At 39.1% G+C, this 15,194-nt stretch overlaps 1 protein-coding gene across 2 annotated transcripts; it reads left to right on the top strand.

Moving 5' to 3' along the window:
* The first annotated feature begins 4,083 nt into the window (after nt 1–4,083).
* On the top strand, nt 4,084–8,532 carry LOC122651544 (TPR repeat-containing thioredoxin TTL1-like). 2 transcript variants are annotated; one of them, XM_043844960.1, is made up of 8 exons: nt 4,084–5,245; nt 6,152–6,201; nt 6,304–6,449; nt 6,546–6,730; nt 6,813–7,146; nt 7,242–7,446; nt 7,557–7,663; nt 7,753–8,532. In XM_043844960.1, the coding sequence occupies exons 1-8, from the start codon at nt 4,266–4,268 to the stop codon at nt 7,903–7,905; spliced, it is 2,160 nt and encodes a 719-aa protein (XP_043700895.1). In that variant the 5' UTR covers nt 4,084–4,265; the 3' UTR covers nt 7,906–8,532. The 2 variants fall into 2 exon arrangements, with proteins under 2 accessions (XP_043700895.1, XP_043700894.1); XM_043844959.1 differs by lacking the exon at nt 6,152–6,201 and having other exon boundaries at nt 6,254–6,449.
* The last annotated feature ends 6,662 nt before the right edge of the window (nt 8,533–15,194 follow it).

Here is a 15,194-nt window from a genome sequence, read left to right as displayed (position 1 = left end):
ATGATATATAGTATGATTTTCATCTTATTAATGAGAAATTAAAATCAATTTCATCCAAACTAGTGAAATTGTTGAGGGCTAGTTTCAATATTGAGCCTGTGTTAATAAAATGTCATTTGACATGTTTAAAAAGAAATGAAAGAAAAATCACTCTATTTCACCACAAGAACTGCCACCAAAGAAATATAAGGAATCTATTCCCAAAAATTGAACTACCAAATTGATTTCTTATTCTTGAAATATTTTAGATTGATGCAACTAAAGGTCCAAAACAATTTCAATTTCTTGACCAAAAATCTATTTATTGACTATTTCATGAAATCAATCCAAAATTGAAATCAAAACCATATAAAATCAGCCCTTAGAAATAGTTAAAAACTTTTTATTTTGATCTTCTTTTACTTTTACTTCTAACAAAACGCAGCCCAAGTTTTAGTTCCATCAAACACTTGCATGTGGTTGAATTGCTTCACTTGGAATGGGTTATAATTAATTGCAATTCAATTAATAGCCTCCTCTCATCACAAAAATGGATCAGATTCACATGGTTCAAATTAAAAGGGTTGTCCTTCCAGGCCCTTTAAGGAATATTTTCAACAAAAAAAAGAAAAGATAAAAATATATATATATAGGAAATCAAATTGATTCCAAATAGATTTATTTTGTAGAAGTAAAAATTTCTTAACTAAAGATAAGTAATGTTAAATATACCACATTCTTGATTACAATATTGAAAATATTGCTTTTGATTGTATTAATGCGACTGTTTAGTGAAACTAATGAAATTAGTTTATCAAACTCTAACCTTTAAACACCTACTACTTATTATTGAAAAAGAAAATCTTAATGGAGTATTGTTCTCAGTTTATTGATCCCTAAATTTCAAACACCAATCTTCTAAATCACATAAAGGTTATCGACCTCAAATTTTTTAAGCATAATTTATTTTTAGACACAAAACTCCTATGTGATTGAAGGGGGGGAAAAAAAAAACAATTCTAAATCCCAACAAAAGGGATCACATTCTAAAATTCTATTAATTTACTTTGGTGTAATTTAATTGACCTAGATTAAATTTCTTGACCATTTAAAATTTTGTTCCAAAGTGGAAGGAAGAAGTTGATTAGTTGTTATGTTCATCTGCCATCAACTTGCAGGTCATTTTTCTTTCACAATAGTGAAGTACAAGCACCTAGACCTTTCCACATGCTATGAGATGCATTCTAGTGTTGTACATTCATTAGGAGTTACATTAGTAGAAGTTCTAGGGTTCATTAGTCCTTGAGATTCAAAGTCTCATGTAATTCCAAACTCTAAAGAACAACCAACTAGGTCTGTATAAGGAAATATTTCTATTTTTTTGATCCTACAATGAAGATAAGTGAACAAGAAAAATTTTCTATTCCTCTGTTTTTTTATTATGCTAATTCTTCCTCCACTATAATAGCTAAAAAAACAAATTGTCAAAATTTTTTTTTTTGGTTGGAAGAGAATTTATTGAGGATTAGCATGTGTATAGCCTAAGACGTCCACCAAACACAGGTGGAAAAACAAATTGTCAATTATTGCAATGAAAAATAAGGATAAATCTCTCCTAAAGAAGTTTCTAATTAAACCGACACGAACCCGTTCATAGGCATGCACTAAAAGGGTGTACCCAATGCATGAGGCTCTAGCTATATTCAGACTCAAACCCGCAATCATTACGTTGCAATTGTGCTAAGCTCCATCTTCATAGTGTAGACACTGAATTTTTATCATCTCTCCTGACAATGATGACAACGGGACACGAATGGACACAAAAGTTGCACCCCGAATACCAACCAATCCCAGAAAACCCAAAAAGAAAGAACCCTTGTCGCCAACTTAAGCATGCACTAAAACACTTAATTTGTTCACTAACTATGTGTTTTGACCAAATTAATATGGTTAAACGTTTTTGAGTATTGGTGCTAAAAGAAAGAGGTAAATAATCTCAATCTTATGATTATAAAATGGTAGACTTTAATATGGTCCATAGTGAAGAAGGAAGAAGATGCTTCTTAAAGTGCCCTGACAGTTGAAGTCCTCACACACATCTAATAATAATAATTAAGGGTAGGCAATGGATCAGGTCACTGTTCTAGATTTGCACAGGGTGGCAAGGCATATTATAGAAGTTTCAATGAACCGGGTCGGGTTATTCCAACCCGATTTTGATTTGAGATCCGCCAAAATCAAATCCAAAAGGAAACCAACAAATCAGGGCTGGTTAATTCCTTAAAAGTCAGCTGGGTAGGGTTGGAAGAATAAAGTCTCACATGTCACCCAATCCTTAACCTCACCCTAGTGAGGCAAAGAACATAAATAATTTACTATTTTTAGGAATAAAGAATAATCTTCTTCGTGCCTTAGAGTTTGCAATGTACAGATCTAATGGGCCCTTATTGGATTAAGTTTGGGTTACATTCATGAAATTTTAATCAAATTTTACTTATAATTTAACCTTCAACACAAACTAGAAGCCAAAATTAAGGATCAACCTAGATTTGCATTTCCAGAAATCACGAACATAACCTCGACATTAGCAACTCTAGGGCCTAAACTAATGAAACTTAAATATTTAAATTATGTATCAATTTCAACCAATATTTCAATCTTATATACCATATTAATCTTGATTACGATCCGGATTACGGGACCATGGGAATGATATGAAGTAGAACTTCCCTTTTAAGAGTCTAATTGATTCGTAAATTATCTCCTTGACACCTTAAATTAAGCAAAATACTTACTGTTTAGGAAAGGTTAGAAGCCCAAACACAATTTTTTAAGCTCACTAAGAATGTCAATGTTATCAATTAATTAATGGTAAGATTTATTCGGTCTGGTTTTTTTACAAAACGGTTCAGCCCAACAGAGCTAGCCGAGCCGGGGGGGTGAGAAGGCGAGAGAGCCGGATCGCCTGGTCATCATTCCTCCCTTGTACGGGACCGTGAGTGGTACAGTGGGTAGTGTGGTGGGCTCCTCCTCTCGGGTCAACAAATTTCGTCAGCCTCGGCTCTGCCCCCGTTAGATTATTTAACGGAATATTCATGAGGTACGGAATATTTGGCCAGATTAAGACTGACGACGTTAATTCCATCTTAAGCTTAGCTGGACGCCGCTGGAACGCTTAGGGTTTCCTGAATGCGCCAGCTGGCACGGCACACTGCACATGGCCAGGTACTCCTGTCGCGAGTGAAGTGGACAATTACCAGAATACCCATTATTGTTTTAGGGATTAACCAACATCTTTTAACCCTACTTTTAAGGAATTATCCTCTAAAGCCGTAAATCCAGAAATTCAGTTACTTCTGGATATTTTGGTAAATTGGTTGGCGGTTTATTTAAGATTTTACATCGCTTCTGGCTTGCGTAGGAAGAAAATCTGGAAAGTACGGAACCTTGGAGATCAGCAGTTGAGACTTGACTACTTGGAAGAGTGAAAAGGTTAATAAGGTCTAATTATGTGACAGTGTTAACTGTGAACAAACACAACACACTAGTAATGGCACTGCCCTAACATCAACCCGAGGTTAAGATGCTTATCGTACGCTTTCTGTTTCTCTCTTTTTTTGAAAAAAAACAAAACCGAACAGAATTACAGAAAAATGCAAAAAAAATAAATAAAGCAACGGAGAGAGAGAGAGAGATAACGAAGGAAGAGACGAGACGGAAAATTATAAAGAGAGACAGAGATCAAGAAATCAAGAAATCAAGAAATCAAACCGAAATCAAACAGAAATCAAGAATAGTCGTAGAAGTGTAGAAGAGGAGAGAGAATAGAGAGAATGCAGAGGTGTCTCGTGAGGAAGCAGGTGAAAGGAAGAGAGAAATAAAAAGAAACGAAAAGCTCTCTCTCCTCTCCTCTCCTCACCTCTCTTGTCCTCTCTTCTTTCTTTCTATCTATACTCTCTCTCAATCCAACTCTTCTCTTTCTAAGTTTCTGTCTCTATTATACTTTCTGAGACTCGCATTCATTCCTTACTTCTTCCTTTTAAATCACGAGATCCCCATCTCTTTCTTTCTTATTTTCTTCTCCTTTCTCCTCAATAACTCTCTTTCTTTCAATTTTTCTCTTCATGTCTTCTTCCAACCTTCGTTGGTTTCGTTTCTTTCTGTATTCTTGTTGGCTGTCTTGTAGTTATAGGTACATGCATTGTTGAAAGAGAAGATTGAATAGAAGAACCAAAGCCCAGAAGGAACCAACAGTAAACTGAATCTTTGTGGTTGTTCTGGGAGAAATGTCATATTCAGACAAGCCCAAACCCGAAAAAGGGTTGGATTCCCTCTCTGATCAGTTACGCTCCGCTTTGAGTTGCGAAGACAACAAACCTGATTCCAAACAACTCGATCTGGGCTCGCCGGTTTCGCCATTGACGACTCGTAGGTCGGGACGCGGTGGCCGTGCTACCAGTGGATTGACGACTACTAGCAGCAGTTCTAGCTCGTCTGGTTCGGTTTCAGGGAAAACTGCGAACCCCGCAGTAGTCAAAAGATCCGATGTTGGTCGAAAGAGCCACTCAGGCGAGCTATCGGGCTCGAGCGGAAGCAGTCCAACTGCGGCGGAGAGCACACGATCCGGCTCTGCGACCCGTAATTACAAGCCTGGTCATGCCAGATCTAATTCCGGCGGCGCCCCATTAATCTATTCGGGCGGAAGCGTCGCCAGCGGTGGCGGCTGTGGAGGCTCCGTTAATTCGCCCACTGTGAATGTACTTCCCCCGACTGGAAACATTTGTCCATCAGGAAAGATTTTGAAGACTGGAATGGCGACTAAGAGCTCTCCAAGAAGGGACGTTCTTGGCTCTGGCACTGGGAACTACGGGCATGGTAGTATAATGCGGGGCGGCGTTAGTGGTGGAAAATTGGGCGGTGGTAGTAGTAGTGGTGGTGAAGCGAGTCCAGCCAATGTAACGGGTAATAAACAATTCGCGGGGGAATCAATGACGATGAAAAACGCTATGGGGGCGAGTTGGGATTTAGAGACGGTGACGAAGGCAGGCAATGAGCAGTACAAGAAGGGAAATTTGTTAGAAGCGCTGTCTCTTTATGATCGAGCGATTTCGATATCTCCGGGCAATGCAGCATGTCGAAATAACAGGGCAGCTGCATTGGCGACTCTTGGTAGGTTAACCGAGGCCGTGAAGGAATGCGAAGCGGCTGTCAGGCTGGATCCTGCTTATGGCAGGGCCCATCAGCGTTTGGCATCTCTGCATCTGCGGTAAGGAGACTGGGGACTGAATTCTTCCTATCTTTTTCAAAGATGCCTTTAACTACACATTGTTCTTTGTTTTTCTTTCTTATCTTTTTCCAAGATGCCTTTTAATTACACATTGTTCTTTGTTTTGCTTTCTATACTTGAATGTGAGTGGTTGGTCGTTTGTTTTCCTGTGGATGAAATTAATTTGTAGATGTTCTTGTTTCATGCGAGGATGAACCTCGAGTGCTCACTGTTTTTATGATCTACATTCTGCTTATGCTGTGATCTTTTGTGGGTTTGGTGTGGATTTAGTCGTGTAATGGTTTGTTAGTTCTGTAGATGTTCTCTTGTTGCCTTCTGGCTTTGATGTTTGTTATCATCCTCTTTGTGTTATGTCTGCATTGGTTGTTATTTTTTGTTCTCTTTGGATTGATTTTAGCCTCTCTACAGAGATGTTTTATTGGCATTTGGTGGGCTGAGATTCATTGGTTGCTTTTGTGTTTTTTCCCCCAAATTTGTGCTGCACAATTATTTAAATTGATGGGAATCTTGTCGTTGGTGGGTCGGTTTAATGGTTTTTCTCTGTTGTTTGAATAATCTGGATTGTTGGATGATGCTCAATTTCTCTCTTCTTTGATTCTGAATCCAAGGTCCTTGTTCATTTCTTGCTCTAGCTTGCTGTTTTTTAGTGGTTTTAGTAATATGACGGATCCCCTACTTCAACTTTCTAGTGGCTGGTTACTGATTTACAATTGTGAGCAGTGTTTTTGAGTCAGTTATATATCATTGCAATTGAAGTAATTTTGCTGGCCTGTCTGATTTAGGTTCATTGGAGTCCCTTGATTTTCCTGTGATATGCCATTATCTAGTCTCTGATTACGAGTGTTTCAAGGCGGGAATTTTCCTTCAAATTTTTAAAGTTTACAGACTAGGGCAGGTTGAAAATGCCTGGAAACACCTGTGTTTTCCTGGGCAGCAGCCTGATTTGGCCGATTGGGATTTTCCTTTTAATTTTTTAAACCTTTACAGGTTAGGGCAAACTGAAAATGCCCGAAAACACTTGTTTTTACCTGGGCAGAAGCCTGATCCGGTGGAGTTACAAAAGTTGAAGGCTATGGAGAGGCATCTGAAGAGATGTGCTGATGCCCGGAAGATGGGTGATTGGAAGAATTTATTGAAGGAAGTTGATGCTGCCATTGCAGCTGGAGGAGACTATTCTCCTCAGGTATGATCCCATACTCAATTTTAATTTGGATCGTCGACATTGTAGAGTAGAACTAGATAATCATACAGATTGAATTGGTTGGAATGGAATTTACAGCTCTTTGCATGTAGAGTAGAAGCGTTCTTGAAGCTTCACCATCTGGAGGATGCAGACTCTGGCCTTTCAAGCATCCCTAAATTCGAACCAGCTACCTCTTCATGTTCACAGACCACGTTCTGTGGATTCTATTCCGAAGCTTACCTGTACTTTGTCCGTGCCCAGGTTGACATGACAATGGGGAGGTGAGTTCAGAAATATAAAGTTTTCTAGAAAAGTAGATAATGCTATTGGGGTGAGTGAGAATGGATGATGGATGCCTTGCAGGTTTGAGAATGCAGTTGCTGCAGCTGAGAAAGCTGTGCAGCTTGATCCCGGTAGCTTTGAAATTGCAGTGATGCTGAACAATGTGAAGTTAGTGGCAAGTGCCCGTGCCCGGGGTAATGATCTCTTCAAAGCTGGGATGTTTGATGAAGCCTGCTCAGCATATGTTGAGGGCTTCAAGGGTGATCCTTTCAACTCTGTCCTTCATTGCAATAGAGCAGCATGTTGGTCTAAACTTGGGCAGTGGGAGAGATCCATTGATGACTGTAACCAAGCTCTCAGGATCCGGCCCAAATACACTAAGGCCCTTCTTCGACGGGCTGCCTCATATCTACAGGTGAATTGGCTCTTTCAAATCAAATTTATTCACAAATATTTTGTATCCAACGTTCATTGCCTTGAGTAATCAAGTCTGTCTTGGTGGGATTGCAGCTAGAACGATGGGCTGAATCTGTGAGGGACTATGAAGTTTTGAGAAAGGAACTTCCAGGTGATAACGAGGTTGCAGAAGCTTTATTCCATGCCCAAGTTGCATTAAAGAACTCCCGAGGAGAGGAAGTTTATAACATGAAATTTGGTGGTGAGGTGGAGAAAGTATTAGGTCTTGATCAATTTAGAGCTGAAATATCTTCACCTGGTGAGCCTTCTCGCTTGGGTTTTTTAATTTATCTTTAATTCTTTGTCCTCGTTACTTGTTTTTCAGTTTCTAGTTAATTAACTTGTGGAATTAAGCTTGAAATGTGGCAGGTGTTTCAGTAGTGCACTTCAAGGCAGCATCAAACAAGCAGTGTGAGCAGATATCTCCCTTTGTGGACACTCTATGTCACCGGTATCCATCTGTGAATTTTGTCAAGGTAGTAATCCCTCATGATTGACTGTCAACTGGTTTATGTGTGAATAATAATTTCATTTAAGTATTTATTGGATGTATATTTGACTGAAGGTTGACGTCGAGGAGAGCCCAGAGGTAGCTAAGGCAGAGAATGTTAGAATTGTTCCAACATTCAAGATTTACAAGAAAGGTAGCAGAGTTAAGGAGATGATCTGCCCTACTCCTCAGGTTTTGGAGTCCTCGGTGAGGCATTACAGTCTCTAGTACAAAAGCATTTGTATCTCATTTTCTTTGTTCTTTCCCCCCTCTTGCAATCCAGCCCCATATCTCTCTCCCAATGTTTTCTATCTTTCCACCAATTCATACAGAGCTAGCAGTTCAGCTTTGACCAAAATCAGCGATGTAATAATTTCATAGAGCCAAAAGCCCAGAAGAATCCAGAGAGAGAACCTAGGTCCCGTAGTAGTTTTATTCATTCTTTCCATTCCATTCCATTGTTTCTCTGGTTATATGTTCCACCCATCTTTCATTTTTCAATTCCTTTATCCCCCCCCCCCCCCCCAAGTCCTTAGGCCGGCCTCATTCTTGTATCCTCACCTTCCTCATCAGTAGAAAAAAGCTGTACCTGTACACTAAATTGGCTCTTTTAGGTCTATTTCAGAGAGAGAGAGAGAGGGTCGGCTGGTAGAAGATATTGTGCACATGTATATAGAAGAAACATACCCCAAAAAAAAAGGGGGGAAAAAAAAACAAAATTGGAAGCGATGACAGATTGGAGATCTGGTGGTTACTACAGGGTTAGTGAGAGGAGGTTGACCAAGATGTTGTTGTTATTGTTGTTGCCATGCTCTACCATTCCTTGAATAAGAAAAAAAAATCTCATTCTTTTTGGTATAATAGATGTTCTTTCAGGAACCATTTTGTTGTCTTATCTGGGAATGTTATTTCTCACCTTCTCTGTTTTTTTTTTTTTTTTTTTCCTAATTTTTGGGGGAATTCTTATTTTTGTCACTTGGAAGTCTTAAACTACAAAATCCATTAAATTAGGCTTTTCAATTTGTTCCTACTTCCAACCATTGGAGCTTGGTCGGCTCTAAGCATATTTGGAGGTCCCTTATGACATGAGAGAGATGTTTATGTTTGTTTTTAATCTCATAGAAGGAATGAATGACCCAGCACAGCAGGCAGAGGGGGTGGGGGGCAGAGAATGAATAAATGAATAATGCCCAGCAGCCAGGGCAAAGGACCAAATTCTTGTCATGGAGGGAGATAGGAAAGGGTAGCTTAGTCATTTTAATGCCATTTTGAGGCAGTTTTAGATCTCTGACAGGTTTTGGGATAGAGCAGGAGAGAGAGAGAGAGAGAGTACATATTCTTAAGTGGAGGGGTTGGCTTTTCTGTTTAGTGGTTGTTGAATGCATTTATGACCAAATTTGAGAATGGTGCTGTGCTCTACCCCACAATAAATACGCAAGTAGGTTTAAGTAAAGGAAACTGTCCTCCCCTACCAGAGAAAGGAGAGAGAGAGAGACGTGAGAGGGAGTTGTATTTTGTTTGATACATTGATGGATTTTAAAAGGTACTTTATTTTTTTTGATGAACCCAAAAGGATTTTAATGGTACTTGGTTTAGACTTTGGAACCTCCGGACGTTTTAGGTGCCATGAATGGGCAAGCAAAGAGAATACTTGCTGGACTGGAGAACATTTTATTATATGGTGGTGAAGGTGGGATCTGTCATAGTATGGTTTGTTGTTTACGAATTTACCCTCTGTTAAGGTATTTATTTAATAATTATAAAACCATTTAATGATATGGCACGCGGCCATTTGGACTGGATTGGGATGGAGATGGGCCGATGGGGGAGGGGTTTTAACATGACATGATCTCCACTCCAGTCCAGTCCGGTGTGAGCTGGACGACAGAGAGGTACGTCTCCACTTTTTCCAACGGGCGTGCGGCAGTAATTTAAGAAAAGGGGAAATTTTTTTACCACGCAGCTAATGTACCATACGCCCCTGACCTAACAGCCAAATGAACCAAGGTGATGTCGTGTGTCGGTATTGGATTGATACCGATACCACGGTCGGTATCGGCTGAGTCCAATCTCAATTCCTGGCCAATCCTATATATCTATGGATTGATGATATGCACAATGTATGTGCATGCGTAGGTTAAGACCTGACTCCTGAGTAGTATGTTATGTACTTAGTGGGTCCTATTTTAGTGTATGTGCATTAGATTGGGCCAGCTTAGTATGGATAAGTTAAAGGGATTTGATTTAACGAATTTTTTATATATAGGTATGTGAGGGAGTCTAATTGACATATATAAAAAAAAAAGATTTTGGCTACATTACTAGAATATACTGTTATATAAAGGATCCTGATCCTCTATGGTGTGTTGTACATCTGTAGTGGTTTGAGTGGCGTAGACTGAGCCATGTGTGCAAAGACCGCCTTACCCTTGCCTAGACGCCTTATCCGAGCAGGAGTAAGTCGATCATTGCACACGCGGCTTAGTCTACACCCCACAAGCCGCTACGGGTAGTTGGGTCGTAGACGATCTGCATTGTTATATAAAACTTAGATCCAACTAAGATGCCATGACAAGAATATTACCAGATATGTAGTAGAGCATCTCTTTGTTTCCTTTTTTCGTTCTTCTGTCCCTGCCATGTGGCAAAAAGTGAAGATGTATGTTGGAGGGGTTACCGTGGGGAGTGTGAGGTGGTCCAGTGGGATTCAACAAAGCCAAGCCATTGTGGTGGAGGTGAATTGGTGGTGGTGGGATTCTGAGAGTGGTGTCAGGGCAAAGAGGGTCTATTACTTCTTTACTGTCAAATGCACCCCACACACAAGTAAGGCGGAATGTATCGCAGAAGTAGAAGAGTCGGATCGAACTGGTGGTGGTGGTGGTGGTGGGATTCTGAGAGTAGTGTCAGGGCAAAGAGGGTCCATTACTAAACCAGGCAGTAATACATACAATACGTACTTAGTACTAACCACCACCACCACCACCTCACAAGGGGGGGGGGGGGGGGAGGAGGAGGGTTCATTCACGTACACACCTACCAAAATCAATCGCAGGTAAAGCCAGAGAGTACAGAGCAGAGGAGGAGAGGGTACATGTGGGTCTCCACTCTTCTCTTCTTGCGAAGCTGAAGGCAGCAGAGATGCATGTTCGTAACTGTGTTTTTGTATTCAGAAGACGCCACGTAATAATAAGACAAGAAGCACTCACGCGTCATCCTCGTCAGCTGAAATCAAAGAGAAGAGGAAAATGAAGTAATAAAAGTAACGCTTGTATTGTAATGGATGAATGGATCTCTCTCATCAATTTGAGTTCAATTTGTCTTTGCAAAGCCACACGTATATCTAGAGAGAGAGAGACATGACCCCTCTCTTCCTATGGACGACAAAAGTAAAATATAAATAAATAAATAAACTACTTGTACACCCCCATGAGGTTTGTCCCGATGACTTGCACACCTTTATTTTTTAAAATCTTATTTTCTGACTCTCTGGGACTTACGGAATACTCATTTCGTTAGGATGAACCTCTTAAGTCATGAAGCGTTGTCTCAATTAATTTGCTGTCCCTCCAATTTTCACTTGAGGGCAGAAATAACCACCACCCTACCCCTGTCTGAAAAACATTGTCCAAAGTAGGATCTACGCCCCCCCCCTATTAGAAGATTGGAGGTGCCCACAAATTGGAGGTGATAATTATTCTTAAGTGATGATGTTAGTAGGTCATTAATTCAAAAAAGGCTAAATTACCCTTATAGTGATAGGAGTTTACCATAATACCTTTTTGGATACATTAGAATTTATTGGAGGAAAGAATCTTTCGTTCAACTACAGTGAAGAAAGTAACCTGCAACTCTCTGGAGAATCTGTGAACCAGGAAAAAATTAGTGCAAGGAGTTTCGTTCCTCTTTCTTTCCCTCATTCAATCAATCTCAGCGAAAAGGCAGCAGATCCCTGTAATTATGTCAAATGTAGTTATTGTCGCTTGCCCTAAATCACTATCTAGCTTCAATCGAAGGTACCCATTGTCGCCGCTTGCTCTAAATAACTATTCAGCTTCAATCTAAGGTAGCCATTGTTGTGTGCACTAGGATTTGAACAAGAATTTTTGATATTTGTTGCATATATCCTCAAACCGCTCTCTGTCTATTAGGTTCTTGTACTAAAACTGCTTACTCTTTTTTTTATCTTTTTGGTATGTGTACTTATTGAACTAAATGAAGTCGCATGTTTCTTATGTGGTTCTTATTCTCTTGTATGACTAACTGACAGAGGAGCCTAAACCGATATCTTAAGTAATTAGGGATACAAATTAATATCATATGACAGTGAACTTGGATTGAGATAGAGGAGCCATCGGATTTTTTACATAAGGCTTAATTACAGCCTGTTGTTTTGCCCCTTTTCCGAGAGAATTAAGTGATGCAAAACCATTTCAGTTTCTTCTTCTTCTAGTTGCCCCTTTCGATTGTCAGAGAGTTGCATACTTTCGATTGTCAGAGAGTTGCAAGAGTTTCAGTCGCCAGAGAGTAGAAGTACCTTCCTTCTCGGAGGGTTGCTAGAGTTTCAATCGCCACTGAGGTGTAGGAGCTTCATCGCCACTAAGTTGCAGTCTTCTTCTTTCCAACATTCGTTTCTAATTTTGAACCCTAAATTGTTATTTCAAGATTGGAGATGGAATAAGGGTACAATGGTCATTTTACCAAACAAAAAAATAAGAAGGCCTATTGTGTTTGTTTTGGTAGAAAAAAGCCTATTGTGTTAGGCCTGACCACATGACCCTTTTTCTAACTTTTGTTTCTTACCAAAAAATATTCCTAACTTGACCATATATAAATATATATATATATGCAATGATATAGAAAGTTCCATTGTATATGGGTAGAACATTCATAGTGTAACCCTTGATTTGCATAGGATTCTCTTTTTTTTTAACCTTAGGTTCTGTTTGTTTCGGTGTAAAGTTTTATGCATAAGATTTTTCATGTTGAAAAGTTTTCCAATGTTATTTCCATTATGGCAAAGTAAAACAGTAGGTCCTAGTTGAGCACCAAATTATGTAGTCATAGTAAAGAGTAAAATTGTAGATCAAGGATGATTTAATCCACAAAATCATGACGAATTGAATGTTATGTGTGATGCTAACAAACAAGGTTGAAAGTTGAAATAATATTAACATAGTTAACATGATCAAAAGCATATTTTGAGGTGCAGATGATAAGAGGGATTGGTAGAAGGAAGAACCAAATCAATATATTGACAAATTTAGTAAAAGTTGATTGAGATGGTATAGTGATATGTTGTGATAATGATTTTCATTAAGAAAAAGGATATATAGGCCAAAGAGAATGATGGGTCAAGGTTGTCTAATAAAGTCTTGAAGACTTGTGGTTAATTAACATTAAACATGATTCTTTTAAGCAAAATAAGAACAATAAGAAGAAAAGGAAACAAAGTTGTTTATAGACATACTACCCTACCGTTGCATATAAACATCTTCAAAAAGACCAAACAAGTTTAGAACATTAGATAACAGAGAGAATAGTTCTCTCCTTCTTGAACCAATGGCAGGCTGGATGCCTTCTTGTGCTGTCTCTCTGAGTTCTTGTTCAATAGCTGTTTCTTCTGCTTCATTTACAGTTTCTGTAAAAACTAGATCCAATTTATTTATATCTTTCTTTCTCTCCTTCCATGTATGTATTCTGATCCTGTTGAAGGTAGAGAAGCAAAGTGAAAGAAGCCCATGTGGGTTTCCTTCCAGTTTAGTCCCACACTGTCTAGAGATAATTGATGTCATGGGTAGAAACTTTTCCATGTCCATCACAGTGAGACCCACACTTTAATGAAAACAGAAACTGGGACAGTTAAGCAATGTTCCTAATTGGGAAGAATATGAACAGTTTCTGATATTAATGCTGGACACAACAACGAACACTTGAGAAGTATGGGTTGTTTCATGCATCAATGACAAAATGGTATTGGTGTTCCCCTTCAGTCTGAAGATGGGGTAGGGTGTGAACTGTGAACTGTGAAGCCAGCCCCTTGGGTTTTGACTTCTCAACTCTTCTGGGCTCCTTTTTTTATCCAAATAAGTTTGAATGAGTACAATGGCATGTTTGTCCAAAAAAAAAAGAGTGCAATGGCATGGGAGTAATTAACCATCGGTGTAGACCGAACCGCGCCTAAACCGAGGGGCTTTAAATTGTTGAAACCGAAACCTGTCCTATAAGGGCTAAAGATAAGTATGTTTGAGCAACTCAGCCTTTTGAAATCTCTGGACCCTTCCTCTTGGTTTTTTAGTTTGTTGATAGAAACCACTAATAATCGATTTTTTTCACTCCATGACTGATCTGCATTTTCGAAAGAATTCTATTCCATGTATTGCTAATAATAGCAGGTAGAAATTGTTTGATAGTCCATCCAAAGCAAAGCTGTTTGCTGACCATTTCAAGTCTATCTATAAAGACTGCTAACCTCATTAGATCCTTTCTAGAGAGTCTATTAGACCCAGTTATATTTGAAGAGGAAAATAAGCTTCTGACTAATATCCCTTTGGATGATGAATAAGGGAGGCAGTTTTTGGAATTGGTGTTTATAATCACCTAGCCATGGTAGAATTTTTGCTTTCTTCTTCTATCATAAATGTTGGGACTTGGTCAAGGTTGATACTATTAATTTGCTCATAATTTTTTTTTTTTTTTTTATTCTCTTTGCCTTCCTCTTGGGACTAACCACAATTTGATTACCTTAGTTCCAAAAAACCAAAAAAGAAGAAGATTAAAAAAAAAAAAAAAAAAGACCACCGTACCCCATGCACAAGGCTCCAGTGTTTAGCAAGGTCTGGGGAAGGTCAAATGTACGCAGCCTTAACCCTATTTCCAGAGAGGCTGTTTCCAAGACTTGAACCCGTGACCAAAGCGCTCAACAAGTGAGCACTTGACGCCAAACACAACCTTCAAGATAAGTCGATGCAAGTTGATGAATTTAAATCAATTAGTTTATGTACAATATTGTATAAGATTATCGCTAAACTATTGACTAATAGGCTTATATCTTTCTTGAATCCCAGTGTCTCTGTTCAGACTTCAAAGTAGTCTTTATTAAAGACACAAATTTCTGATAATATTATTGTTGCATGAATCTATCTCTTTCCCATATGAAAAGACACCTCTACCCTTTTGTTTTGAGGAGAGAGAGAGCTAGACACATGAGAGTGCCGGTGTAGCGGACAAAAAACTACCTGTCATACATCTCCATTGCTAATAGATTTGCCACAATGGAGTGATAATAAACCCAGTGCAAGTCATGCTTTTGCAAGGTTATGGGAGTGAGTGAATTGGATAAGTTCTAGCTTTAAGCGTTTCTTCACGCTGACAGAAAGCAATGGACCCTCACAGAAAAGAGTTAAGACTAAACCCCAATTTCAGTCAAAAAATCAGTATCCATTGATTTGATTCTACTTGTTAGGACCCTTCTTACCGGTGAGAACACTTTTCAGGTAGCCCACATACCTCTCTACCCC

The sequence above is a fragment of the Telopea speciosissima genome, chromosome 2, assembly GCF_018873765.1.
Source record: "Telopea speciosissima isolate NSW1024214 ecotype Mountain lineage chromosome 2, Tspe_v1, whole genome shotgun sequence".
NCBI classification, from domain to species: Eukaryota; Viridiplantae; Streptophyta; class Magnoliopsida; order Proteales; family Proteaceae; genus Telopea; species Telopea speciosissima.
The sequence above is the reverse complement of the archived record's forward strand: the minus strand, read 5'-3'. Positions and strand labels throughout refer to the sequence as shown.

Coding starts and splice junctions, on each gene's coding strand:
- LOC122651544 (XM_043844959.1), top strand. CDS start 4,266: ATGTCATATTCAGACAAGCCCAAACCCGAAAAAGGGTTGGATTCCCTC. Junction 6,731..6,812: donor GTTGACATGACAATGGGGAG/GTGAGTTCAGAA, acceptor GATGCCTTGCAG/GTTTGAGAATGCAGTTGCTG. Junction 7,147..7,241: donor GGGCTGCCTCATATCTACAG/GTGAATTGGCTC, acceptor GTGGGATTGCAG/CTAGAACGATGGGCTGAATC.